This window comes from Furipterus horrens, unplaced genomic scaffold (assembly GCF_987537825.1).
Source record: "Furipterus horrens unplaced genomic scaffold, mFurHor1.1.pri manual_scaffold_6, whole genome shotgun sequence".
In the NCBI taxonomy this organism is placed as follows: Eukaryota; Metazoa; Chordata; class Mammalia; order Chiroptera; family Furipteridae; genus Furipterus; species Furipterus horrens.
In genome coordinates, this window is record NW_028327176.1 from 92,481,198 (window position 1) to 92,508,412 (window position 27,215).

Here is a 27,215-nt window from a genome sequence, read left to right on the forward strand (position 1 = left end):
GAGAGGAAGCAATGGAGGGTGGAGAGAGAGAAAGAGAGAGACATTGATTTGTTGTTCCACTCATTTATGCATTCATTGGTTGATTCTTATATGCGCCCTGACCAGGATTGGAACTTGCAACCTTGGCACATTGAGACAACGCTCCAACCAACTGAGCTACCTGGCCAGAATGAGGGCTGAGGCCTCATTCTTTGATGAGAAGCAATAAAATTAGAAAGTTTACTTTTAAAAAAGTCACTCCTATTTAGAAAATGATGACAAAGAGCTAGTTACCAAGGCTTTTGTGATGTGGTAAAATAGTACATTCTCTGCCCTTAAATGAACCAAAGAAACTAAATCCAGTACATACTCACTTACAAGCATACATATACAAAAAATTTGAGGAAAGCAGAAGAGTTAATAAAAATAACGTTAAAAATTAGAGAAGAGAAAAGTAGAATAAATGAGTAAATCTAAAAACTGATGCTTTGCAAAAACAAAATATGAGATATGTTCTTAGAAAATCTAATCAAGAAGGAAATATAGAAGAACAAGTGAGAATATAAAGATAAATCCATATAATGTATAGATTTAAATAATTGAAAAGCAAATTTCATATATAAATACATTAGAAAATCTAAATGAAATGAAAATTTCCTGGAGAAAATGGCTAAATTCTTAAAATAAATGAAATACTGTATTGAGAAAGAATATCAGAAAGTTATCAAAAAATTCTATACCAGAAGGCTCTGGGCTATCTTACTTTGCTGATTAATTACTTTATAATTACAAGAAAATGTAATTACCATGTTGTAGGACTTAGGAAAAGATGAAAAACTACTGTTACAGTAATTCCATTTCTAAGCATTTATACCAAGGAAACAATCCCAAATGTTTACATACCCAATAGTACTTATCACAGCATTATTTGTAATAATTAAAATGAAAAAAAGAAATTTCTAGAAGTGCAGAAAAGGTTACATGAATGATGATACATCCAAATTGCAGGATATCCTGCAGCCATATGAGTGATGTTCCTGAAAAGGTTTTTAAGGATGGTGAAATGATTATACTATATTAGGTGGAAAAATAATCAACTTCTTAACACAACAGTCTCAGACTGCCACTGGGTAAACTTAAGGGTAATTTTTGTTCTCCTTCCTATACATGGCTGCATTTTTCCATGTTTTCTATATGTAACATTAATAATTAAAAGAAAAACATTTAAATGAAGTATCTTTAAGATCCTCTGCTTCCCCAGCTAAAAACTGAAACAGGTGACCTGCAAACCATCTAGGGAAAAATTATGTAATTTATGGTCACAAATGTCTTGCAGTGCTAATACCACTCTACACTAATCCCTTCCTCTTCCTTCTAAGGTTAACCTGGCCAAGCAAGAGGGCCGCTTAGCAGTTGCCAATGCTGAGTTGGGGAAGGCACAGGCCCTGCTTGATGAGAAACAAGCTGAGCTGGATAAAGTGCAAGCAAAATTTGATGCAGCGATGAATGAGAAAATGGTGAGATTCAAGACCTCAAATTACTGAAATGACACACTGTAAAGTTAGAAGAGTAGGCACTGTATTTAGAAATTAGGTAAATGTTTATGACAAAAAGTTTACCTGAATGCCCTTACTCGCTAGCAATGTCTACTTATTTTGGATCTTTGACACTTGAAATTCTTTTTTAATAATCATTTTCTGTAAGAGGAAGCTGTGATGTCATACCCGAAGAGTATATTGACTTTGGAGTTGGAAGACTAGTTTCAGGTCCAGCACATGCACTTATTAATTGTACAGTTAAGGGCAATTTCCCTTACTTATCCATCAAATGGGGATCCTCTGAGGTAGGTTGTAAGCAGTGATGTTCTGGTAAATGCTCAACAATCGGCTTGTGAGGGGCAGGGGCCAGGAGAAGATGAAAGCCTTTTGTGCAGGGATTGCTGATACGTGTGGTCTAGTTACTCCTATCACTGCCCATTTTAAGCTGTCAGTATGATGACACTGAACCCAGATTTGGAAAAACCTGTGCAGCAGCACACCGTTATGTATGATTTCCACCATGCTGGTACAGCGGACTGAAATAACCTCACTTACACAACACTAAAACATAGTAAATAATTAGGAAGTGATGGGCTTGGTTACGTGTTACCTTTTCTTTTAATATAGTTTGTTTAATTATAAGTTTATGTAATTTAATTTTTAATAGTGGCTGTTTAACACCAGCATGCACATTTCCTGAAAATTTAACAACTGGCTTCTATGAGCAGATAGAAGCTACCCACAGCATATGACTGTTACATAGAATTTTTCTGGGAAAAAATCTTGGTAAACTGAAAGGAACTCAGAATTACCACCAACTTGAAGTGGCATATTTTATTGATTTGATCCTCGTCGGCAGCCGTCCGTCTCAAGAGACGATGGTGTAGCTTCTTAAGTGTCTATCTGCACCGCCGAGAATGGTTGTGCAGTCCGACTCGGGAGTGACACGGTATCTGTCTCCTCCCATGTTGAATCGACATCTTACGATGACGCTGGAGTGTTCTCTCCAGTGAAGCTGAAGCTACAGAGCCTCAAGAGACGATGGTGTAGCTTCTTAAGAGTCTATCTGCACCGCCGAGAATGGCTGTGCAGTCCGACTCGGGAGTGACACGGTATCTGTCTCCTCCCGTGTTGAATCGACATCTTGCGATGATGCTGGAGTGTCCTCTCCAGTGAAGCTGAAGCTACAGAGCCTGGGCAGGGTGATATGGAGGGTCTGCTGTTGCCCATGCAGCAGACCCCCCCCCCTCTCTTCGCAGCTGAAGGGTCCAAGGGAAAGATGGAGTCAATACAGCTTGGTTTCAGGTGCGCCGCAGGAGTTGCCGGTGTTGACTACAACGTCAAACCGCCTTAGGGACTCCGGCTCCGGATTTTCTGTCGGGGTTTACTCCCTTAGCCTTTCCCCTGAAGAGGTATGCCGCAAGGCAGCGGAGGTTTTTTGGAATCAGAGTTTTCCTTCTCTGATGTGCCCTGACTGGAAGATCGAACCAGCGACACTTAGCTCGCAGGCCGACGCTCAATCCACTGAGCCAAACCAGCCAGGATTTGATCCTATTTTGAAAATATTTAATAGAAATACTGTTTTAATTTATGTGCTTTTCTTGACAATTTGTAATGTAAAATAACTATATACTGAATAAATTACCAGAATTTAATATGTAAGGTTTCACTCACCCTGTATTTTTAAATAATACTTATTTTACACATTAAGAGATTCCTCCATGTATTTTAGCATGTTTAAAAAGTCCTTTGAGACATTCTTGCTTTATGAATGTAGGATTTGCTTAATGATGCCGATATGTGCCGGAAAAAGATGCAGGCAGCTTCCACTCTCATCGATGGGCTGAGTGGAGAAAAAATCCGATGGACTCAGCAAAGTAAAGAGTTCAAAGCTCAGATTAATAGGTACAAATTTTGGTCTTTGTTGTACTTGCTCTGCTCTCCATCTCAGGCCCCACCCCAAATGCCACCCCTTTGTGACATTACCTCCCTGTGAAGAGCGTTTTCTCCTTCATTTCCAAATATCTGTCTCTCAATCTCAGCATTTAAGAAACTGCTTACAGCTTAAGTTACACACTCTCAGTCGAACAAAGAGGCAAAACAATTTTGTGAAACACTTTGAGCCTCAATTTTGGTTCAGCAGTGTGGGTTTTCAGTATGAGAGTGCTTCGGATATGGCCTGGGTTTGCCAGGACAGCCTATGGGCTTGGTCTGTTTGTCTACGCTTTGCCATTGGTGTGCTCAGAAAATTCAGAGAGAAGGGAATGAGAAAGGAAAAATAGTTTAACCAAGGCCAATTCTGAACAGGATGAGCCATGGGCTGGGAATAGGGTCCTTTCCTCCTCTGGGAGTCAAGGCTCTGGACCTGTGGCTTCGGGAGGAGCCTTCTGCCTTGCTCCCCGACCTTCCCAAATATGGCCACTGCTGCTGCTTTTTGCATGATCTCTTCCATGTCTCACTATAGTGCAGGGAGCAAAGAAAGATTTCACCTAGTAATGAAACAAAACTGCACTCTGGCCTTTCAAATTGTGGTAGGTGACTCACTTTGTGTTTTTTCCTTAACAGACTCGTAGGTGATATTCTGCTGTGCACCGGATTCCTTTCCTACCTTGGTCCTTTCAATCAGATATTTAGGAACTATTTGCTTAAAGATCAGTGGGAGCTGGAGCTGAGAGCACGGAAAATTCCTTTCACTGAAAACCTAAATCTTATTTCAATGTTGGTGGATCCTCCAACAGTAAGTGTTACTTTCCCCATAATATTATTTGAGTTTCAGTCTCATTTTATTTCTTACTAAAGGTACACCAAATTTGTTTGTTTTTTCACTTAATTGAGAAGATTTTTTCAAAATGCTTATGAGTGCCAAAAATGGCTTTTCTTTGTTGTATGAAAATTTCTTAACATTTTAAGAAACCCTGCTTACAAATTACTATCGGTTGCACTGCTGTGAACTAAAAGATCATCCGTGAGTTACAGACTTGCTGATACTGAGCTTTCCTTATAACCCATCAGTATTTACACCAGTCCCATTAAATCACATTCTCTCTCAAACACTTCCGGCAAATATAGACATGAACTAGGCCATAAATACTGTTATTAACCTTCCTTCAGTCATTAACAGTCCTTTATTAGTACCCAACCCAGCAGCACTGAGTGATACTGTGACCTACCACACTAATTTTCCTCGCTGGGAATTTGGTGCCTTTGTCAATTTTCAGTATATTTTACAGAGCTCCTGTGGTATTAAATGCTTTCCAGGCAATTTGTATTCATGAGCTGCTTTTCTGATTTGTGAATATGCTTGCTCCCCAGTTGCCTTAGAGGTGGCATACTATTAATTTCATGTTATTTCTCTTTACAAGTTAAAAAGTAATCTTTTCCCATTCAGATAATATTGAACTGGTCCTGACAAGGATTAGATGATATATAGAAGATACAATGGGCCGGTCACTGATGAGCCTGAGTGGGACAGGATCTTCTTTACTAACTGTGGCCTGTGAAGGTGCTGGGATAGTTTAACAAAAGTGGAGGCTAGTTGGTTCATTGGATTTCAGGGGATTTTATTGATCATGGGAGGCAGGCTGGCAATTCCCTCTTTATTTGGAAAAGAAATGTATCTTTTTAAAAATTTATTTTTTATTGTTTTTCTATTACAGTTATCTCATTTTTCCCCCTTTGCTCTTCCCTGCTCTGCCCACCTCCCCCCTCTCCCATAGTCCATCTCCATTTAGTTGTCCATGTCCGTGGGTCATTCATATTAGTTCCCTGATTAGACCCTTCCCCTTCTTCCCCCTATTCCCCCCCTCCCTCCCCTCTGGTCACTGTCATTCTGTTCCCTGGTTACATGTCTCTGGTTCTATTTTGCTTGTTTGTTTGTTTTGTTCATTAGGTTCCTGTATTAGGTGAGATCATATGATATTTATCTTTTACCACCTTGCTTATTTCACTTAGCATAATACTCTCAAATTTCATCCATGCTGTAGCAAAAGGTAGAAGTTCCTTCTTTCTTTCTGCTGCATAGTATGCCATTGTGTAAATGTACCACAGTTTTTTAGTCCATTCATCCACTGATGGGCACTTAGGCTGTTTCCAGCACTTGGCTATTGTAAATAGTGCTGCTATGAACATAGGGGTGCATAGGTTCTTTTGAATTGGTGTTTCAGGAAATAGTATTTATTTATTTTAAAGTATATTTTATTGATTATGTTGTTACAGTTGTCCCAATTTCTTTTCCCTTTGCTCCCCTCTTCCCAGTACCCCCTTCACACTCCTGCAATTCCACCCCTCTTAATTAAGTCCATGGGTCATCCATATAAGTTCTTCGGCTTCACCCTTTTCTATATTATTCTTAACTTACCCCTGTCTATTTTGTACCAACCAATTAGGCTTCTTAGTCACTGCACCATTTCCCATTTTTCCCTGTTCCCCCTCCCAGCTGATAACCCTTCAAATGATCCCCATACCTATGATTCTGTTCCTGTTCTGGTTGTTTGCTTAGTTTGTTTTTGTTTTTATTTTATAGATTTCGTTGTTGATAGTTATGAGTTTGTTGTCATTTTAATGTTCATAGTTTTGATCTTCTTTTTCTTAAATAAATCCCTTTAACATTTCATATAATAATGGTTTGGTGATGATGAGCTCCTTTAGCTTTACCTTGTCTGGGAAGCACTTTATCTGCCCTTCCATTCTAAATGATAGCTTTGCTGGATAGAGTAATCGTGGTTGTAGGTCCTTGCTTTTCATCACATTGAATACTTGTTGCCAGTCCCTTCTAGCCTGCAAGGTTTCGTTTGAGAAATCAGCTGATAGTCTTACAAGCACCCCTTTGTAGGTAACTCTGCTTTTTCTCTTGCTGCTTTTAAGATTCTCTCTTTATCTTGAACCTTTGGCATTTTAATTATGATGTGACTTGGTGTAGTTCTCTTTGGATCTAGCTTGTTTGTGACTCTGTGCTTCCTGGACCTGTATGTCTTATTTCCTTCTCCAAATTTGGGAAGTTTTCCGTCATTATTTTTTCACACATGCTTTCAATTTTTTGCTCTTCCTCTTCTCATTCTGGCACCTTTATGATTCTGATGTTGGCATGTTTAGTGTTGTTCCAGAGGTTCCTAAGCCTCTCCTCACTTTTTTCAACTCTTGTTTCCTCATTCTGTAATGGTTGACTGTTTTTTAATTCTTTATGTCCCAAATAACTGACTTGAACCCTGGTTTCCTTCCCTTCATCATTGGTTTTGTGTGGATTTTCCTTTGTTTCATTTAGCATAGCCTTCACTTCTTCCTTTATGTGTTTGCCATACTTAAGCATATCTGTCAAGTCTGTGAGTATCTTTATCACCAGTGTATTAAACTCCGTGTCTGTTAGGTTGGCTATCTTCTTGTCTGTTAGGTTGGCTGTCTCCTTATTGCTTAGTTCTCTCACTGGAACCTTAATCTGTTTCCTCTTTTGAGCCATACTTCCCTGTCTCCTCATCTTGACAGACTCCTGTGTTTGTTTGCCTTTGTGTCTTAGGTAGAGCTGTCCCACTTGTTACATTGTAAAGGGCAGAGCCTTAGGTATTCATCAGTAGAGGGCAACCTGTTTCACCACGTTGTGGTGCTGTGTGTATGGGAGGGGTCTGAGAGGGAACAATGCCACTTGCTCAGCACTCACCCATTTTCCAGGCACTTCTCCCACTTCCATATGGGACTGGTGCCTCTCTAGCTATTGCCCTGGCCATGGTTCCCAGAGTGGGTGGGTCTGCGGATGTTCTAGGACCATGGGGGCCCTTTCAACAAGCAGACTCTGCTTAGAGACTGGCAGTTTCTTCCTCTGCCCCAACACTCATTGGTTTGCATAGTCAAAAGCAGTGAGGCTTGATTTTCCCCAATGCTGGGACCGTGAGCTGTGCAGTCTGGTCTGGTGCTGGGAACGCTCCCCAGGTATCCCTCCTGACTCTTTAAAATGTGTAACTGTGCTTTCCGCCAGCCTGCTGCTGCCGCTGCTGCTGTCACCACCACACCGTGTCCTCTCCACCCCAGCTCTGCCCCTCCTACCTGTCTGGATGAGTACTTCTTCTTTATATCTTTGTTTGTTGGACTTCCATGCAGCTCGATTTTCTGGAACTTCTGATTGTCTCTAGTTTTGAGGTAGTTGTATTCCTTCTTAGTTGTGGAGGGAGATGCAGCATGTCTGTCTAGGCCTCCATCTGGGCTGAAAGTCTAGGAAATATTGCTTTTTAATGTCATTAATGAGCTCCTGCCAATATATCTCATCTCCTCTAACTTCTCTGCCTCAAACTGTGCAGTCACTGTAACCCATGAAAGCAGAGCCAAAGGGCACAAAGGGGAAGTTTCAGATCTTTCTGGGGGCTTATCTTCTCTGACATCTTTTCACCTGTATTTATTATCTCTGCTAACTTCAGCCCATCTGCATCCCACCCACTAAGCCAATGTCACAATATTTCAAGCCCCTATGTTCTCCGAATGTTCAGCAACCATACTTTATGCAGTCAATTTAACAATATTTCCTCGTAAGCACCAAAATACAATATACAGGACTAAACCTAGTGTTGCATTATTAGAGAAAAGATTTTTCAGATGATACACTTGTTTTTAAAACTTTAATATTATTTTGTTCACATTTACAAGTTTGGGTTTTTCTCTAGGTACCTGTTACATACTCTCAATGGAAAAATATCCATGCAAATTTTAACTTCTTTTATATTGTGGTACTTTTACTTACTAATGAAAGCATTCTTGTTCTCCTTTGAATGACCATATTCATTTCTTATTACTCAGATTGGTGAGTGGGGACTTCAGGGATTACCAGGAGATGACTTATCAATTCAGAATGGCATTATTGTGACAAAGGCCACCAGATACCCACTCCTCATAGATCCACAAACTCAAGGCAAAACTTGGATTAAATCAAAGGAAAAAGAAAATGACCTGCAGGTATGTACCATTTGATGCAAGGGAAAGTAATCTTAAAATCATGAAAACTTCCCCAAGTTTTTATTGAATCTGCCAGTCATAAAGTTGTTATCTCTCTAATTGTTTGCTAATTTACACCTTTGAATTTTGTAACAAGAATTCGGGGCAAAGGCTTTGATATTTTCTCTCTTTTGTGCTCTCTCTTAAACTCACTTTTCCCCCTCTGTCCATTTCCCTGGCTCTGTTGCTTTTGATAATGTTGGATGTGGCTTTTAGTCTGGGCTTACAGGAAAACAGCAAAAGAATTTGTGATTTAGGCCACTCATGCCAGCCTAGCTCAGACACTTGGTACTACATAGCATACTAGAGTCCAGTAGGAAAATTGGAGTCTAATAAGGTATTCATTGTAAGGTAGGGGTGAGCAAAGGGCAGGATTCCAACACTCCCTTGGGGATCTTGTAACCATTGGTATTTTAATTCAGCTACCAACATGGACTATTCGTTGTTTCCTAGACACTGTTCTAAGCCTCCTGGATCCATATTTTTGCTTGTACTATTTCTACTAATAAGAATGTCTTTCTCCACACTACTGCCCACTTCACTTACATCCCAGATAAAAATCTTAAATATTCTTCAAAGTCCACATCCATCGCTACCTTCGTCAAGACTTTTCTGTGTTCTTAGTTTAAGATTGCCTGTCCTGATTTCTCTTAATGTCTTATTTATAATTCTGCTGTGGATTTAGAGTCTGTCTTAAATTATTGTTCTTTCATGTTTCTCTTTTATCTCTACTATACCATAAACTTTTTGCTGACCAGGTTTATGGTTTTACCCCATTTTTATATTTTTGGCACAGTTCTTTATATAGAATAGAAATTCTGTTATGTATTGAATTTAAAGGAATTAATCAGTGTGTCATCATTACAGGGGGGAAAAACAGAAGAATTATGTGGTCATCTTGATAAATGCAGAAAAAGCACTTGGTAAATTAAACACCCATTCATGATAGGACTTCTAGAAAACTAAGAATAGAGTATCATATAAAAAGCATTTACAGCTCTGGCTGGTGTGGCTCAGTGGATTGAGCACCAGCCTGAGAACCAAAGGGTCACTGGTTTTATTCCCAGTCAGAGCACATGCCTGGGTGGCAGACTCAGTCCCCAGTTTGGGATGTGTGAGAGGCAAACACACATTGAAGTCTCTCCTTCTCTTTCTCCCTCTCTTCCCCTCTCTCTAAAAATAAATAAATATAATCTTTTTTAAAAAAGCATTTTAAAAAAGCCTACAACAGACACCATATTTAATGGTGAAATACTGAAAGATTTCCTTCTGAGATCAGTGCTTAGCTGGCAGGTGGACACTGCATAGTGCTCAGGAGCACCACTCAGGTGGTCCCACCTCATTAAAACTCCAGAACACAATGCATCGGTCTGTGTTTGTTTAGATAACCCAGAGAAATCCTAGTAAGGATGGGGAAGAGTTAAGGGAAATGGAGGTAATGGAATGCAGCTTCTGAGGAGCTACACTCACAGAGAACTGCACTCCTGCTCCTGAACTCAGTTGTCTGGATCCAGCTCAACTGTGACTTTTCCCTTATTCCAGGCCTCTTGCCTCTGGCTGTTGATCTCCCTGCTCATCTTTTCTCATTTTTCCTGATCATAGCTTTGTCTCTCCATTTTGGCATTAAACTCATTGATAGTCTTCAGAAATGTCTTTCCTGCTATAATCCAGACTCAAACACCCTCTTGAAGAAGTAACAGGCATATGCTAGAGGACTTCCATATTTTAAAAACTGTCTGCTGCTGAAATATCGCAGACCAAAGTATATTCTCCTTACTCAGAAGACATGACTTTTCTGAATATGTGGGTCAGTACATGAACAAACACATAAATGAAAACAAAATGAAACAAAATTAGTATTTCTTGACTTGAGAAGGAAAACAAAATGGAAAATGAGGCACTTTACAAATGTTATATGTCCAGAGCTGTACTCCACTTGGAAACTTTGCCAAGGACACCTTCAATGTCCTCTCCAGGACCTACAGCCCAGACTTCTCGAAAGAGAAGGTATTCCCCAGGTTTCCCTTTAAGGAATTCAGTGGTCACCTTGTATCTGTGCAGATGACCCAGGGTCTGGTCATGGCTACCACACAGTGTTTCTGCACAAGAAAAATCAAGTGAACTAAATCTGTAATTATGACTCTTAGATATGATTTCAAGTTTGTAAAATATTTGAAGATGGTAAAAGGTAATCTAAAGTAAATTGACAATTTGAAAATTATTATTTCTTAACTTAGTGTATTAGGGTTCTCTAGAGAAACAGAAATAATAAGATACCTATATATAGATATATAGAAAGAGATTTATTATGAGAGATTGGCTCATGGAATTATGGAGGCTGGGAAGTCCCACAATCTGCAAGCTGGAAGTCCAAGAAAGCAGTGTAGTTCTAGTTCAAATTCCGAAAGCCAGAGAACCATGTGAGCCAATGGTATAAGTTCCAGTCTGAGTCTAAAGGTGCAAGAGTCAGGACTTGATGTCCAACAGCAGAAGATGGACATTTCAACTCAAGCTGAGAGCAAATTTACCCTTCCTCTACCTTGTTCTCAATGGATCAGATGATGCTCATCTGCATTGGTGAGGGTGATCTTTACTCAGTATACCAATTCAAATGCTAATTTCTTCTGAAAAAGCCCTCACAGGTACACCCTGAAATAATGTTTGCCAGCTATCTGGGCATCCCTTAATCCAGTCTGTCGACACACAAAATTAAGCATCATACTTGGGAAGAAAATCACAAAAATAGAACTTACTCCTTAGGAAATAGAGCACAACAATTATGTTTGGTCTTACTGGGACCTTGTTTCATCTAGTTAAAGCTCTTCATTTAGATTCATTTACCTTATCAACTCACAGTAAGGCCTTTTGCAGCACAGCTTTGTATTAAAAAAAGCTGTCCATCGTTGGGGGGGATTAATGTGTGAGATATTTTGTTTTAGTTACTTCCTTTTTAATCAAAACTGAAAAAAGGTAGACTTATTTAATTTTTCAATTCCACATCTGGTTTTCACAGCAAGTGAGAAATAACAGTTTTTAATTTCACTCTCCTAATCACTCGCTGGCCCAATGAATCTTCCTTGCATCTTAAGATGAGCACTCATGGTAACATAAAGGCAGTAGGTGAATTCAGAGGATAGACTATGAAGAGATAGAGGGTCAAGGACTGAACCTTTGGGAGTTCTCACACTTAGACAGGGGGAAGGATCATAGAAGTAGGAGTTCAAAGCCAATTGGCTCATGCAGAGATCAACCAGCCCAGAGTGTCTATTCTAACTAACAACAAACATTGATCTACAAGTGGAAGAATCTGCCAGGCATTCAGAATTCTAATTAAAATGTTTTCTTATATTTTATAAGAATATTTTTTATATTTTATAAGAATGTAAAAAGCAAATGTATAGTCTTTAGGTTGGCAAGTATCCATCATATTCCTCCACTGTGGCACCGCTAGAGACAGAATACATGGATGGACCCTTGATTTGACTCAGTTTCTCATTTCTGGTATCTTATGCTTATTTTTAAAAATCACTTAATCATCTTCTAGGAGTCCTAAGATAAATGAACATCACAAATATGCAAGTTACTTAAGCTTTCTCTGAGTAATTGTAGCTAAGTAAGTTTAAAAGAATTAATCCTTTGTTACTGCTCTTCCAGCTGTGGGAGCAGAGCTCTGACACTCCACCAAAGGAATGCCCCTTTGTTCTCCTCTGCCCACCACAGAGAGCCCACCACACATCCGAGGGTTTCACCTCCGGTGGCTCACCAAGCTTTGAAAATGAAGTGATGTTTGTTACTTTTATTTTTGTAAGCAAGGCTTTCTATATAGCCCTCAAAGTTCTTAGTCAACTCTTGGTTTCCACTGAGGAAGAGGCACATTCTTTGTGCCATTCCTATAGTAATGAATTCTTTATTTTTAGGTGACATCTCTGAACCATAAATATTTCCGCACACACTTCGAGGACAGCCTTTCCTTGGGTCGACCCCTTCTCATCGAGGACATTCGTGAAGAGCTGGATCCAGTCCTGGATAATGTGTTAGAAAAGAATTTCATTAAATCTGGAACCACTTTCAAGGTGAGCTTTGAGAAAGAGAGGAAGAAAGAGAGGAAGAAAGAAAGAAAGAAAGAAAGAGAGAGAGAGAGAGAGAGAGAGAGAGAGAGAGAGAGAGAGAGAGAGAGAGAGAGAGAGGAAGGAAGAAAGAGAAGAGAGAAAGAAAAGAACAGTGGTGACATCTACTTTTCTTTTTGAGCATAGCAGTACAGGCAATTTCTTTCAGGTATTTGGTACACTGGAAAAAATAATTTCCAAACATATTCAGTGTTTTCTTTAAAAATATATAATATATAAAAGATACAGGGCAAGGATGATATCTTGGTAAGAGTAGCCATTTTTCTGAAACTAAATGAAATATTATGGAAAGACATTGTCTAGTCATAATAATAAGAAAATACTCTTACACACAAAATCTACATATTTTAGCAACTCCAGGAAAATTGGTTATACAAGCCATATATACAATAAAACTGTATTTTCTCACTGGATAAAATGGTATTTTAATAAAGTCTATGGACATTGATTTGTTCATTTCTCTATTTATTAATTTTCAATCTAAACTCCCAGACCTTGCTGAAAGCTATGGAATTTTGTTCCTAATCATTGGTTATAATTGTTTTCAGTATAAGTATTTCTTCTTTTTTTCAATTGTTGTTCAATTGCAGTTGTCCCATAAGTGTTTGTTTTTTAATTGATGTCATTCTCTACCTTTAGGCTTCTTTGGTTATTTATTTATTTGTTTGTTTGTTTATTTATTTATTTGATGAAGACAGCATTTCTGATTGAGTATTTTTGCTTTGGATAACAATTTTATGAATATCAGTGAATAAGTAAAGAATGGAAACTTTTCTCATTAAACAAAGGGATTAATTTAGAAAAAATTATTCATAATGAATTCTTTTATATGCCGTGTTTAATACGCCAGAGGAGGCTGCAGAATCACCATTCCTGAAGGTCCTTTAACAGACCCCCAAGTCTTATCTGCATTGTGAAGGCATGCTGCCTGACAATGTCGTAGTCCCTCCAGGATGTGGTTTTCGATCACATGCAAGATTAAGATTAATTAAAAATTTAAGTCATTAAAAAATGTTATAATTTCCACCTGATTTTTAAATAACAAAATCTGTTGTTTTTCAATATATTGCAGATTGTAGTGTTTAAGATAAATGTCATCTTTCTGGAAAAATATGTTGGCATCTTTTTCTTTCAATATTTAATTAACCCTTTCTGTTGTTAAATATGCTTCAGATATGACTGTGAAATGGAGGAAGAAATGACACTTTCTATAAACATGACAAATTTCCATAGTAGAAAACAATTTTCTCAAGTGGGAAAAAACCAGTCAAATCTTGGACTGAATTTTCCTTTATTCAACATTTGTTTTGAATAAATTTTTCATTTAATTTGCTTGGTGTCATTGCTAAAAACAACTTTAAGCAGGACCACAAATCTAAATTATTCTAAAGGAATAGACTATATTCTTCAAAATCAGTTATTAAAATTTTCCAACCTTCCTTTGCAGTTCCTTCAAGTTTCACAGCACTAACCTTTGTTAAATTATTTTCCTAAATTGAACCCATATTTCTTGTCCTGTCCTTTAAGCATTTTTAAAATTTGTCTTTGAATTGATGTAGGTAAAAGTCGGTGATAAGGAATGTGATATCATGAATACATTTAAACTTTATATTACTACAAAGTTACCAAACCCTGCCTTTACACCTGAGATCAATGCTAAAACATCAGTCATTGATTTCACCGTTACAATGAAAGGACTTGAGAATCAGTTACTAAGGAGAGTAATTCTAACAGAAAAACAGGTAATACATCTCTGAAGGTAAAGACCTTTGACTTAAAATAAACTGTAATAAATGTTTAAACTGTGTTGGGAAATTATTAAGTATATGGACAAGAAAAAATTAAGTATATTATATTTACCTTTGTTAACATAAATATTTGTTTTGCAATCTTAGGTCCTATCAAAAAATTATATACCTAACTCACCTCTCTGACAACTTCAAACATACACATACACACACACACCTATTTTCACTTCCTACATCTGTCTTTAAACCTTTGGGCATGTTGACTTTCATCTCTATAGTCCTGTGGATGAATGGTCTTGTGTATACCTGAAAATTCAATAAAATAATGATCCCGGAGGAAAAGAAATTGCTCTGAGTGAGTATTACTACCACTGTAGTAATTTCAACTACTACAATCTAATAATCTAATAATACAGGGAGCCAGACTTTTGTTTTAATTAAATGAAATTTGCACTAAACCAAGGAATTTATTTAAGTATAATTGGGGATTCTAATAAAATAAAGAACAACTTAAGACTGGATGGTTCTAAGAGATTAATACAAGATTAGACTAATTTTTAGGATAAATCTCAGAAAATATTAAATGTTATGCATAAAATATAGTTTTATATATTTGCACATATAAATATATTTGCATAAAATCCAGGAAATTTTATATTTGCTTGAATATAATTAACTTTAGTATTAAGAGTTCAGGGGAAGGGCAAGGTTAGAAACAGTAAGAGCAGAGAAACAAAATTGGAGGCTGAGGAAAAGAACGGCAGAAGAAGGCCAGACAAGGAAGGGAGGAAAGGCAAGAGATATCAATAGATGGACGCAAACACAGAGGAAAGACATTCAGAAATGGAAGAAGAAATGATTCTGACACCAAAGAAGCAGAAAGATTCTGTGAAACAAGAAGTAAAATCATACCTGGTTAAGATGGTTTACTTGGTGCAGGCCCTGGAAAGGTGTCCAGTCTGGTGAAAGGGCACAGTCCCAGCTCCCACTCTCATTAGCTGTCTGATCTTAGTTAAAAACAAACAATCCAGGGCTTATGCAACCCAGAAGGAGAACCTGTCCCACTTCCACAGCAAGGCAGAGACAGCATGGGCCCTCAATTCCTTGTCTCCGTTACCTCTTAGGGCTTCATGGTGTCAACTGCTAAAAATTAGTCCTTCCTTCGTGGTCCGCCTGGGGCTGTTGTTCCGTTCTGGAGTGGTTCCTCACTGGTGCAGATACCCATGCAGGCTGCGCTAACTTCTGTAAGGCAGGCCACTCCTCTGTCTAAAGTAGGCTACACTCCATGTCCCCAGAGTGCCCCTCTCTCGTTCTTCTAGGCTTTAGCTTCCTCTTCCAGGGATGTGCTAAGATGTTCACACCAGCCTTCCTGGAAAGAACAAAATGCACACTTAATCTGCAGAGGCCATCCTGCCCAGAACGTTTAATCTTCCTAACAATTCTGCTGTTACACCCCCATTTTACAGATGAACAAATGGAGACCAGAGAGAGTAGAGTCTTAACCTATATGAGCACGTGGACTACCCCCCCGGCACCCCCCGCCAAGCCTCCTACATAAACTGTACAGGTCATGCTGTAAAGCTTACAAGCATCCACTATACCATGATGCTTGTTTTTTCATATCATACTGAACACGAAGCTAACAGGTATTTATTTTGTCCACGTGTTCCTATACTGCCACCCAGGGGTGACTATTTTAATGAAAACCATTCATTAGCTATTCCCTGCAAACACAACCGTGATCTTCATCACTACCCCATCAAATACTGCAAACCTGATAGTGCAGTGGTAATATACACTGGTCTTGGAGTTGGCAAATAAGGGTATTAGTCCTTTCTCTGCCAGTAAGTAGCTGTCCACATTATTTTGGAATGTTATTTGGAATTAATTGGGTGCTCAGTTTCCCCAGATGTAAAATAAAGTTGATGAACTAAATTCAGCACACTTTAATTTAACAAATGTTTCTTGGGTGGGAGCCGTTTTCTACAAAGCCTTGAGATAAGAGCTGTCAAGAATACAAGAATTTGCAGATCAAGTCCCTGCCCTTTAGATGTACGGTATCTAATTGGAGGGACATAAGCTACACACAGATTGTGATGCAAGTCGTAGTAGATGTGCAGATGGATGCTGTGCTATGGCTTTTGATTGACAGGCTGCTTTAGGAAGACTTTCTGAAACTGGTGGAATTTCTGAAGCATTTTTTTAAAAAACTTTATCAACTAAGTAGTTTAAAAATGCCTTTTAACACAGTTCTAAATACAAGGTGTGATTCTGTATAACATCAGGAAAAAAAGACCCTATAAAGAATGCTACTGAGACTATTTCAATTTACTCTATATTTAGCAAGAGTATTATATCCATGTTAAATTTTCTGAGTTTGAAAATTGCACTGTGATTGTGTAAGAGAGAATATCTTGGTTCTTAAGAGATTTGCTAAAGTTTTTAGGGATAATGGATTGTAACATGGGCAAATGCTACAGCAATAATGATAATAATAATGCTAATAAATATTATAAATATAGAAAGTCTGATAAAGTAAAATGTTATTTGGTACATCTAGGTGACAGGTTTATGAGAGTTCATTGTACCAATCTTGCAAATTCTCTGAAAGTTTGAAAGTTTTCAAAATATAATTTAAAAAATGGATCATTTATGTAGAAAAAAAATCTCCCAAATATCCAATTTAGACCCACTGATAGGAGGACCTGCAAAATAATGAAAAGTGAATTTGTATTAGCAACTGGCTATGCCAGACCAGGTACCTGGAGTTTCTGTAGGCAGGTCTCAAGCAAAAAGCTTATTTAGCTTGGGTTCCCTGGTGGTACCTTGATATTTATTAATGCCTGTTTGTTTCTACCTCTTCTGATGGCAAATAAAGTTAGCATTTCTCCCAGAGGCAATGTGGGAACAGGGCCAAGACAATGGGACACTAATTTAAATAAACTGAAAGCTGGAAAGACAGCTGGGGATAATTGAGTAAAATTATTTTTGCAAGATCATCTAATGCATCCCAGTGTGCGTGCTATGGAAACTTAATACTACTGGGTATAATTTTTAAAACTGTCCAGAGAAACAAAAATACCAAAAGATAGGTTTGACTAATGATAGTAATTTCTTGTCATTCAAAAGGCACTTGAGGTTAAACTTTTAAAAATTGATAATAAACACCAGTAAACTGGACTTGCCATAATAACTGGTAACATTCTGGTGTTGTTTTGTGGTTCTTAATAACAGGAGCTAGAGTCTGAGAGAGTCAAACTTTTAGAGGATGTGACTTTTAATAAGCGGAAGATGAAAGAACTTGAAGATAACCTCCTCTACAAATTAAGTGCTACAAAAGGTATTGTGTTAATAAGAGGTAACAAATAATGGATTCTGAATTAGGATTTCTTGTACCCTCCTTTCAATGGCCTCATGAGTACAGATGTTAGGAAACAGTTGAGTTATCAATACAAAAACAAGCGAGACAATTTCCATATGGACATTAAAGAGGGATGGTGGAGAATCTGATTTTTAAATTAGCAAAGAGACTCTGAGCATTTGAGAATAACACAGTTTTCTTGATATAATTGCCCTCTCCTGAGAAAAATAAGGGCTCCTGATATAGCTAGATAAGTCGTAATAGGCTAATTTGCTTGCCCAAAGGAAACTAATGTGCTCAATCTATTTTTTTTTTAGGTTCACTCCTTCATTCAGTGTTGCAATACAATTACCACAGTGGGTTATGATGTGTGTAATCTGTGTTGGAGGCACTGAGCACCCAAGGCCCAGTTTATTCTTGATTTGACTTGATCTCCCACTTACAAGTCAGGGATAGGTTCTCCTTTGGGCAGTCAGACCATCGTACCACATCCTGATTTGGGGATGTACTCTCTCTTAATATGTAAAAATATTTTATCCAAAATAAATAAATCCAGCAAACCCTACAGTGTTCTGTAGTAGGCAAATTACTGCAGTGTAAATTCTACCATTTATTAGAAGAAGTCTAATAATGAATACTTATCAGCAGCACTTTAATCCTTGGATTAAAAAAGAAATCTTAACCTCCCAGAAGAATATTATGTATTACTCTCACAAAAGTCTCTAGCACTACATTTAAGGTGACCTCAAGGAAAAGTCCTTTTTTTCTGCCTTAATCGCACTGCCTGTGCCAGTGAAGCTGTCTGTCTCTTGGTCTAGTGTGTCCTCCCACCATCTGAATACCTCTGAGGATTCTAAATATTAGCAAAGAGAGCTGAGGGCTCCTCCTCTGATCCAGCCAGAGTGGGTCAAGTTCTCTTTCCTGTGAGGGAAATCGCAGTTTGGACCCAGCAGGCCCATCAGAGTAACTCTGCAGCCTCCTGTGGCACTGGCCCACCACTCCGAACACTGCTGTTTGTAGATATCATGACCATTAGCACAGCATGTCCAAAGTGTCTTTCCATATCTTAAAATTGAATTTACTGCCATAGATGTGTTATTTCTATTAAAAACAATAAAGGGTAAAACTAAAAATTAAAATTAGAAATTTTCTTCAGGTGAGACACTTACACTGTTCCTCTAATTTATGCTTGTTAAAAGACATAGAGGGACCAGAGTTTTCAGTGGCAAGGGCTGTTCTACTAAAGTGGGAGTAGAGAGTATACCTTTCCCCTGCAAGCTGGTGTGAAACATTCGGGTCAGCTCCTCTGTGAGACCAGCTGGACGGGCAAACTCGGGACGGTGGAGGGAAAGCCACGTCATACAAGGAACAGCTGAAACCCGTGGGAGTGGAGGGAAACAGGATTTTGTCTTCAGACGTTTGGAGGCCAGTCACAATGTGGGCTGCCTTGGGAATGCAGATTTCTAGGCAGAGTGAGGGATACCCCTCAGCAGGAGTGTTTAGAAGAATTCAGAGATTGGGTGGTAGCTGGACTAGAAGCTTTCTTGTGTCTTAAGATTCTGCCTATCTATCCTCTTGGGCTTTGAAGAAGTGGAGTTGAAAATTAACGGGATGATTTCTGAACTGATGATGTACCTTGCTTTCCAGCTTCCCCTCTTGTGTTCTACAGTTTCTGCAGTCTCCCTGTTTGGTTTTTAGGTTCCTTGGTAGATGATGAATCTCTCATTGGTGTCCTCCGAACCACCAAGCTGACAGCGGCTGAAGTAAGTGAAAAGCTACACGTGGCCGCGGAAACGGAGATCAAGATCAACATGGCTCAGGAGGAGTTCCGGCCTGCAGCCACCCGCGGGAGCATCCTCTACTTCCTCATCACAGAGATGAGCATGGTCAACATCATGTACCAGACCTCCCTGGCCCAGTTCTTGAAGTTATTTGACCAGTCCATGGCCAGGTGGGCCTCCCTACCTTCCCCCCAGACAGTAACTTAAATTTTTTGTCTTCCTACCCCCTTAGAAAAAGCCTTTTACTCCTTTGATTTTAAAAAATGTATTGCAGATCTGAGAAGTCTCCACTCCCTCAAAAGAGAATTACAAATATTATCGAGTACCTGACATACGAAGTTTTTACATACTCTGTCAGAGGCCTGTATGAAAACCACAAATTCCTCTTTGTGCTCCTTATGACCTTGAAGATCGATCTCCAGAGAGGAACAGTGAAGCACAGAGAGTTTCAGGCTCTCATTAAAGGTGAAGGGTTTGGAACATGGATGTGGTATGTAAAGGATATTACTTTGGATGTGCTCTTTGGTAGCCTGTGACTTAGTTATATAATACAGCAGGCAGTTATGTTCTAAGGAGAGTGAAGCCCTTTATTTATACACCCCCTCTTTCTTTATCTCTCCCCCCCCCCACCCACCCCCCACTTTCTAGTTTCCATTCATTGTGCTCTGATTACTCAAGGTAACTTACTTCAGGTCCGTGTTACTCTATGATTTTTAGTTGTGTAATTAAATGGAGTTTGATCATTGTTGCCTGCAATTAGGGAGGAAAAGTGATGCTGGGGACAAGCCTTCTACTGTTGGAGAGCAATTCCTTCAGCAAGGGAGCATAGTGACTTTTACACTGTAAAAAAGGCTCATTTGCATTTCCTGTTTGAAGCGAATCCCATGCATTGCTTATCTCCATGTTAAAAGCACAGTTAAGACAAAAGTGTTTTATTCAGTCCATAAGACAAGTGTTTATTGAGCACATGCTGTGCAAGCCCAGCGTGCTAGTGTTTGTGAAGTGCTACAAGGGTTAACCAGACATTGCTTTAAAAAAAACAACAGTCTCGTACTAGGGATAAAAGTAATTTTAAAAATAAGCACAAAATGAGGCAGAATAATCTAAGTATTGTAAGAGAGCTAAAAACCAAAATGTTAAGTCTAAAACAAGAGCAAGATTATATGTGGTTGATGAGATCAGGAAAAGCTCCTTGGAAAATATGCCTCTGCAGGTTAAGCCATGTACTTTTCAGATTATTTGAAAGTGTTCTAATTTTATTTTTGTTATTGTGCTCTTTGTATATAATGTGATAAATAATTTTCTAGCTGCCCTTCTCCCTCCCAACCCCTCCAAAAAAGAATATGGCATTTGAAATGACCCCTGAAGAACAGGTTGAAATGAAGGGAACGGTCCACACTGAGACAGAACAACATGAAGAAAGAAATTAGTGGAATATGTAAATTGCTGAAGTTTGATTCCTAGGGGAAGGGTTTTCTTGATCTAGTGAGAAACAAAAGTGTTGTATAAGGTGGTGATGTAGTCCTTTAGGAACGTTTTATTGTCCTTTAAGAGGCTTACTCTGGCAGATATGTATAGGATTACAGAAAAGAGGATCAGGGGAGTCTATTACAATCTTCCCCACCTCAGGGAGGCATTCCCAGCTAGGGTTAAGACCAGACAATGGGAATAAAAAGGAAGAAGCAGAGGTGAGGGATCATAGCAGTAAAATGGACTGGCTGTCAGTGCCAAGAGGGAGTCAGAAGTGAGGCTTCTGGTCTGTGCAGAGATTTCCAGTCTGGTTGGCTGAAAGAGGACCTAGTTTAGGAGTGTCAGACGAGGGGAATAATGAATATGACTTTGTCACCTAGTTTCAATCAGCACAGGCTAGGTTTTCTGGCCGTAAAAACAATCCCCAGATTTCAATGGCTCAACACAGCAAAGGCATACTTTCTCCTTCACCCTCTCTCCAACATGCTTGTCATGGCTACCTGGGAATCCACACTACTTCCATAGTTACTATGGCAGAGGGATGGGATGTGGCAAATTATGGGATGGAATGAGGGCTCTTAAAAGTTACCTCATAAGCAACACATGTCACTTAGGCTCATATTTCATTAGCCAAAGCATGACATGTGGCCCCATCTAACTTCAGAGAGAGCAGGGAAACACAGTTCTCCCATGTACAATATTTGTAAGAGAGGAAAACTGAATGGTCCCACAGTGCTGTGACTACAGACATCGAGCTGGAGATATCCGGCAGATGCTTAGACAGGGCACGCCATTTAGAAGTCAGACAATGGCAAAGATAGGGCATACGAATAACAACCAAGGCTGTGGGGGCAAAAGAGATCATCTCGGAAGAAAATGCAGAGTATTTCCAAGTTCACAGCACAAGATGAAAGGATGTGGTACGCTTTTATCTTCATCACCCAACTTACAATAAGCAGGATAGTAACCCATAACTTCTTATTACACTATCATTTTTCTTACTTTAGTTAATTTCTTCCTCAGATCCAGGATAGATTGCCACTTAAGAAACTTTCCTTGTAAACAGTTTTGCATAATTACTGAAATTTCTTCTTTGACTTTTTATTTCTTGTAGTTCAAAGGAAATTGGAATATGTATTTTTTTTCCTTAGGGTTAATACACCTGGAGGAGTTGGTGTCTTAAATTGTATGTAGAAGTAAGACGGCATGGGACAGTAAGGTGTGCACAGGACTAGGAACCAGGGAAACAAGGTGGACCCTGTGACTGACTAGCAGTGTGATCTCCGTGGTGATCACCGGTACCTCCACGTACAGGAGGCTGTAGGGCCCTGGGGGAAATGATAAGTACCACCTGGGAGAGACAGGGCAAGCCCTGTAGAGGATGGTCCAGAGGTATGGGTGGTCTCTGTGACATTTAAATAAAATGAGCCTGAATTTACCAAATCTAGAAAGCTACTTTGACTTGCTTCATTCACCTTGAAGCTCTCACTTGCATTGGGGGCCACATCTTTTGTGTTTGGGGCACTGGACAATGAGGGAAGGAACATTGAATCCAGACAGCAGTGGGAGCAAAATGGGCCTCACAACTTAGGAAGGCCTCCTGTCTCTGGGATAAAAGTGGGATGGGAAGTATACCTTATTGGTGGGCTGGCTTTGCTTACGGAATCCCATCTGCTAATATGACCCCTGGGAAGGGGAGGGATATGACATAGAAAGAAATGGGAGACCTGGCCACGTGGTCCACAGTAGGTCATGGGAAGGACAAAGGAGTCAGAGGAATTAGGAGGTCAGATGCAAAGATCTTTGTCCCTTCACTGTCTCCTGAGCTCAGCCTTGGATGAGTAGAGGAGGGTGCTTGAGAAACATCCACATAGAAGATGCCCCTGTGTTCTGCTCAGAGACTCATCCAGCGTGGAAGCTGCTTTGCGGCATTGGTAGAGGGAGTGGCTGGCAGATAAGCCTGAGGTTTGGCAAGCAGGAGTGTGGGCACGGAAATGTTTGGCGGGTAACACCCCAATGTACCTATAGGTCAGATAGGACTTGTTCAGAGGACACAGTATGGGATCCCAGCCCGTGACCAAGACACGGAGAGACTAGAGGAGAGCATGCAGACTTGAGCCACCCTCCCTGCAAGACACAGTCCCCTCCCCACCACCTCACCCCTCCCACCCAGGAAGCCCAGCCAAACCAGAGCCTCTTCTCTGAAAGAGACTGGGTTTTGTGAGACAAAGTATGCAAATCAGAGGAGACTGAGAAACACAGCAACACAATGGGGAAGGAATTTGTGAGAAGTAGATTTGGCCAGAAAATAAAGAAGACTGCACCTCTGGGTTGTGGTGAGACCACACCTGTGACCCCATTTCGTCAGACTGAGAGTCAGAGAGAACCAGCTTGTACAGGGCCAGGAGAGCCAGTGAAGGAAGTTTGGATTTAATTTAGTGGGTAGTAGGGAGCCATCAAATGTTTTATGACCTGGGAAGCAGCATGAACAGAGCAGTGCTTTAGGAAGATTAATTTGGGATTGTATGATAGGTCGATTGACACAAGTACAGTCAGCTCAGCAGTAAAAGAGGGTTTTGTTTTGTTTTTTAGTTTTTTTTTTTTTTAACAACCCAAAGCTGGTTTATTGTATAATTTGCATTTGTTTTGAACTGGCTTACATTTTGACAAAATTATTTTTTAAAGGATGATATGGCTTTGTTTTTAATGTTTTTTTTTCAAAGTTAACAAATATGACCCTTAGATCATTGATTGTTTTTTATCATTTTGAACTCAGTGCTTTCAGGGGAAAGAATAAAGATTTATCTATCACAGCAGAAATGTTTGATTTCCCAAGAATGTTTTATATTCCATGAATGACTGTATTAATTCCTACTTGTTTTCTGCAATATTCGGAAGGTGCCTTTGACTTTCTATTGCAGCCGAGAATGTCAAAACACTTTAAAAAATGAAATAGATACCAGGGGCAATTCTGCATTATAGAGTAATTGGTATACCTGTTTTTCCTGCCTAATTATTTTAGAAACATATCATCTTTCTTTTGTCATAAACCATGAACAAAAACACCTTAGGGGGTGTGCTTTTGCCTTCCAGGTTGGAATGGACCAGAGTTCCAAAACAGAGGGAGAGTTAACATCAAAACCACAGCTAATGATGACAGGCTTTTACTGTGGACCAAGACTGTCCTAAGCTTTCTACATACAATAATTTATTTAATCTTCACAGCAACCAATCTCGTAGATTCTATATGACAGAAGAGGAAATAGAAAAATGAGTTCTTTGTCCAAGTTTATGCAGCCAGCCAGTGTCAGAGCCGGGATATTTGGGGGGAATAGGATGGGCTCTGATTGTTCTGGCTTAGCTTAGGTGTACAATGTGTTTGGAAGTGATGATGTAGCCTAAGTGTCCTCTCCTGATGTCTTTGAGGCTTATGGTCACATGAAAACGTTGTTTTGGAACAACCAAGAAAAATAGGGATGACTTTGTCTCTGTGTCAGAGAAGCAGGACCCCTTAAGGCTGCAGTGACTCCAGTGGTTGCTTCTGCAGTTAACTGGGTGTTAGCAGAGGCGGTGCAGAGTAAGGCTTTCTCTCTTACCAGGTGGCATGGGGCCGGTGGTAAGGAAGGTTTGCACGTTCTAAAGGTGTTGTGATACTCCGAATCACTGACCCCGTGGGTGGAACAAAGGGACATACATGAAAGGAGTACTTCAGCTCATTCACCGTCTGAGAAAGATGCTGGAGTGGGGAGCAGAGCCTGGTAGTCCCCTCCCCCTCTATTTTACCCAAGAGTTGATATTGAAGTTGTGGGATTTCAGAGTTCTTCAGGAGGATAATAGAATTTAGAAGTTCCATCATGCTCTGGCTGGTGTGGCTCTGTGGTTTGAGTGCCGGCCTGTCAGGGCACAGGCCTGGGTTGCAGGCTGGGTCCCCGGTTGGCGCATGTAAGAGGCAACCACACATTGATGTTTCTCTCCCTCTCTTTCTATCTCCCTTACCTTCTCTCTAAAAATAAATAAATATTTTTTTAAAAAAAAAAATTTCCAGCCCTGGCTGGTGTGACTCAGTGGATTGAGCACCAGCCTGTGCACCAAAGGGTTGCTGGTTCGATTCGCAGTCAGGGCACATACCTGGGATGTGGCCAGGTTCCAGTTGGGGGTGCGCAAGAGGCAACCGCACATTGATGTTTCTCTCACTCTCTTTTTCTCTCCCTTCCCCTCTCTCTAAAAATACATAAATAAAATCTTAAAAAAAAAAGTTCCAGAATCACTGTTTTGCATAATCTGAATTAAACAACAGAGCTGGAATTATTATGATAAAACATTACTAAAGACAGCAATAGAGGAATTTTGAAATTGTAAATATAGTCACATGTCTAGGTGGAAGATCATCATATTGGGCATGCTCACTTTACTAGTGATTTGTTTTAAGACATGAGCCAACACTGCAATTCACATTCTGTGAGAGCAGGAGACTTGTTTGGTTTTCTCTGCTTTATTCCCAGTGCCTAGAATATGCCAAATACAGAGAGAATGCTTAATAAATATTGTTGAATAAATGAATGAATAAATTATTTGAAGATTAGTTACCCTCTTAAAACCCCACAGCTGAATTATGTCAATCTGTCCATCTACTCATTTTTTGACCTGGTAACTAATTATATTGAATATCAAACTTCTGGAGGAATGATTTTTAAAATTACACATGAAAAGATCAGCCTATTCATTGATATCAAAAATGTACGTTTCAGATTGTTAAAAAAACAATAAAAAGACAAACCACAACCACCTGAGAACAATTCTTTGCAATGAAAAATGACAAGGAATTACCATCTGTATTTTATAAGATGATATAAATCAGTCAATAAAACACTAGGACGTGAAGGAAATGTACCAAAAAAAGATAACCACATTTTCTGTAATGTGACTATTTTCCAATTTTCTCATTTTTTTCTGTAATATGGTTATCTCGTCTTTGTGACTTAGAGAATAAATTTCTAAAAATGAAACATGAGCTGACCTGATTCCTGACACCACCTTTCCCCAGGGGGAGCAGCCTTGGATCTGAAAGCCTGCCCTCCCAAACCATTTCGCTGGATCCTCGATATGACCTGGCTGAACCTCGTGGAGCTGAGTAAACTTCCACAATTTGCAGAAATTATGAACCAGGTAATAAAGGGCTGGGAAAAATTACCGATCTGTACACCCAAACACACTCGGCACATTTTAATTGGGACCTCCTGGTGACAAGTCCTTCACCCAAAAGAGTCAACACAATAGTGTGGCATTAAGGCCCTGTGGCTCTCCAGGGAGATTTTGGACGAAGGGCTTTCAGAAGGAACCTTTTCACAGGGGAAAGCTACTACCTTTTCCTTCTGTGTGGTGGGCATCATCATTTGCAAGCTGCTTGAATTGCTGTCAGAATCAGACCCAGTGGGGTGGACCCTTTAGTTGTAGACTATTGATGTTTTTGCATTTTTACTTCTGTCTATGATTAAGTAATTTGTGCAATATGATTTTGAGGCAAATTAAGGTGTTGAGGTCCTCTTTAAAAAAAAAAATCAATCATTTGTGCACATTCCATTATCTTATTTCTTATGTCAAGAGAAGATATTTCTAATGTGCTAAACACCTTGGGAGGAAAATTAGCAGCATGACTAACTTAGCCATTGCTTCCAGTCACCTTCAGACAAGTATAATATTTTTTTAAATAAGTAAAATTTAAAAATAAAGAAAATCAACCATTTTAATGGTTAAAATATAAAATGATGAAATATAATGCTGAAATGGTGAACTGGGTTCTGATTTACTTGTTTTTCTTATTTGAAAATGTAAATTTGATATTGTGAATTAGTTGTTGATTCAACCCTTGCCGGAAAACAGTTATGCAACTCAGACTAGATATAATTGTTTGTTACTGGGGTCTGTTGATTACAACTGCTTTCACTGCTCGTCACTGAAGAAGGGCCTGCAGTATCCCAGTGCCAATGCTGATAATCATCCTTTCTGTGGTTGCTTATGATGGACAGATGAGGTGACAGGTAGACTACAAGTTGGCAGACGCCTCACGCTGTCATCATGTGATTCACTCCCCTTGAACCATCCCCACCCCTGTCCTGTGCATGGAAACTATGTGTGTTCACTTAGTGGTATTTCTAGAACACTATGTAGATCAATTCTTTACCTATTCAGCTATGGTTGGATCAGAGTCAATTGGATAAAGTCCCTGGATCCATCTGTGA

At 39.4% G+C, this 27,215-nt stretch overlaps 1 protein-coding gene and 1 non-coding gene across 2 annotated transcripts in view; both read left to right on the forward strand.

The window, feature by feature from the left end:
* Positions 1–27,215, forward strand: part of DNAH8 (dynein axonemal heavy chain 8) — a 273,301-nt gene that overhangs the window by 179,725 nt on the left and 66,361 nt on the right. Inside the window, exons 67-76 of the mRNA XM_090280432.1 lie at positions 1,359–1,496; positions 3,295–3,422; positions 4,083–4,254; positions 8,295–8,450; positions 12,407–12,562; positions 14,176–14,358; positions 17,599–17,704; positions 19,424–19,676; positions 19,781–19,971; positions 26,021–26,142. Coding sequence (XP_090136558.1) covers positions 1,359–1,496; positions 3,295–3,422; positions 4,083–4,254; positions 8,295–8,450; positions 12,407–12,562; positions 14,176–14,358; positions 17,599–17,704; positions 19,424–19,676; positions 19,781–19,971; positions 26,021–26,142 — 1,605 coding nt within the window. The remainder of the gene's footprint in view (positions 1–1,358; positions 1,497–3,294; positions 3,423–4,082; positions 4,255–8,294; positions 8,451–12,406; positions 12,563–14,175; positions 14,359–17,598; positions 17,705–19,423; positions 19,677–19,780; positions 19,972–26,020; positions 26,143–27,215) is intronic.
* LOC150006959 (small nucleolar RNA SNORA19) lies at positions 26,545–26,668 on the forward strand. The gene has a single exon (XR_016512157.1). It is a non-coding gene; the product is annotated as a small nucleolar RNA SNORA19 (small nucleolar RNA).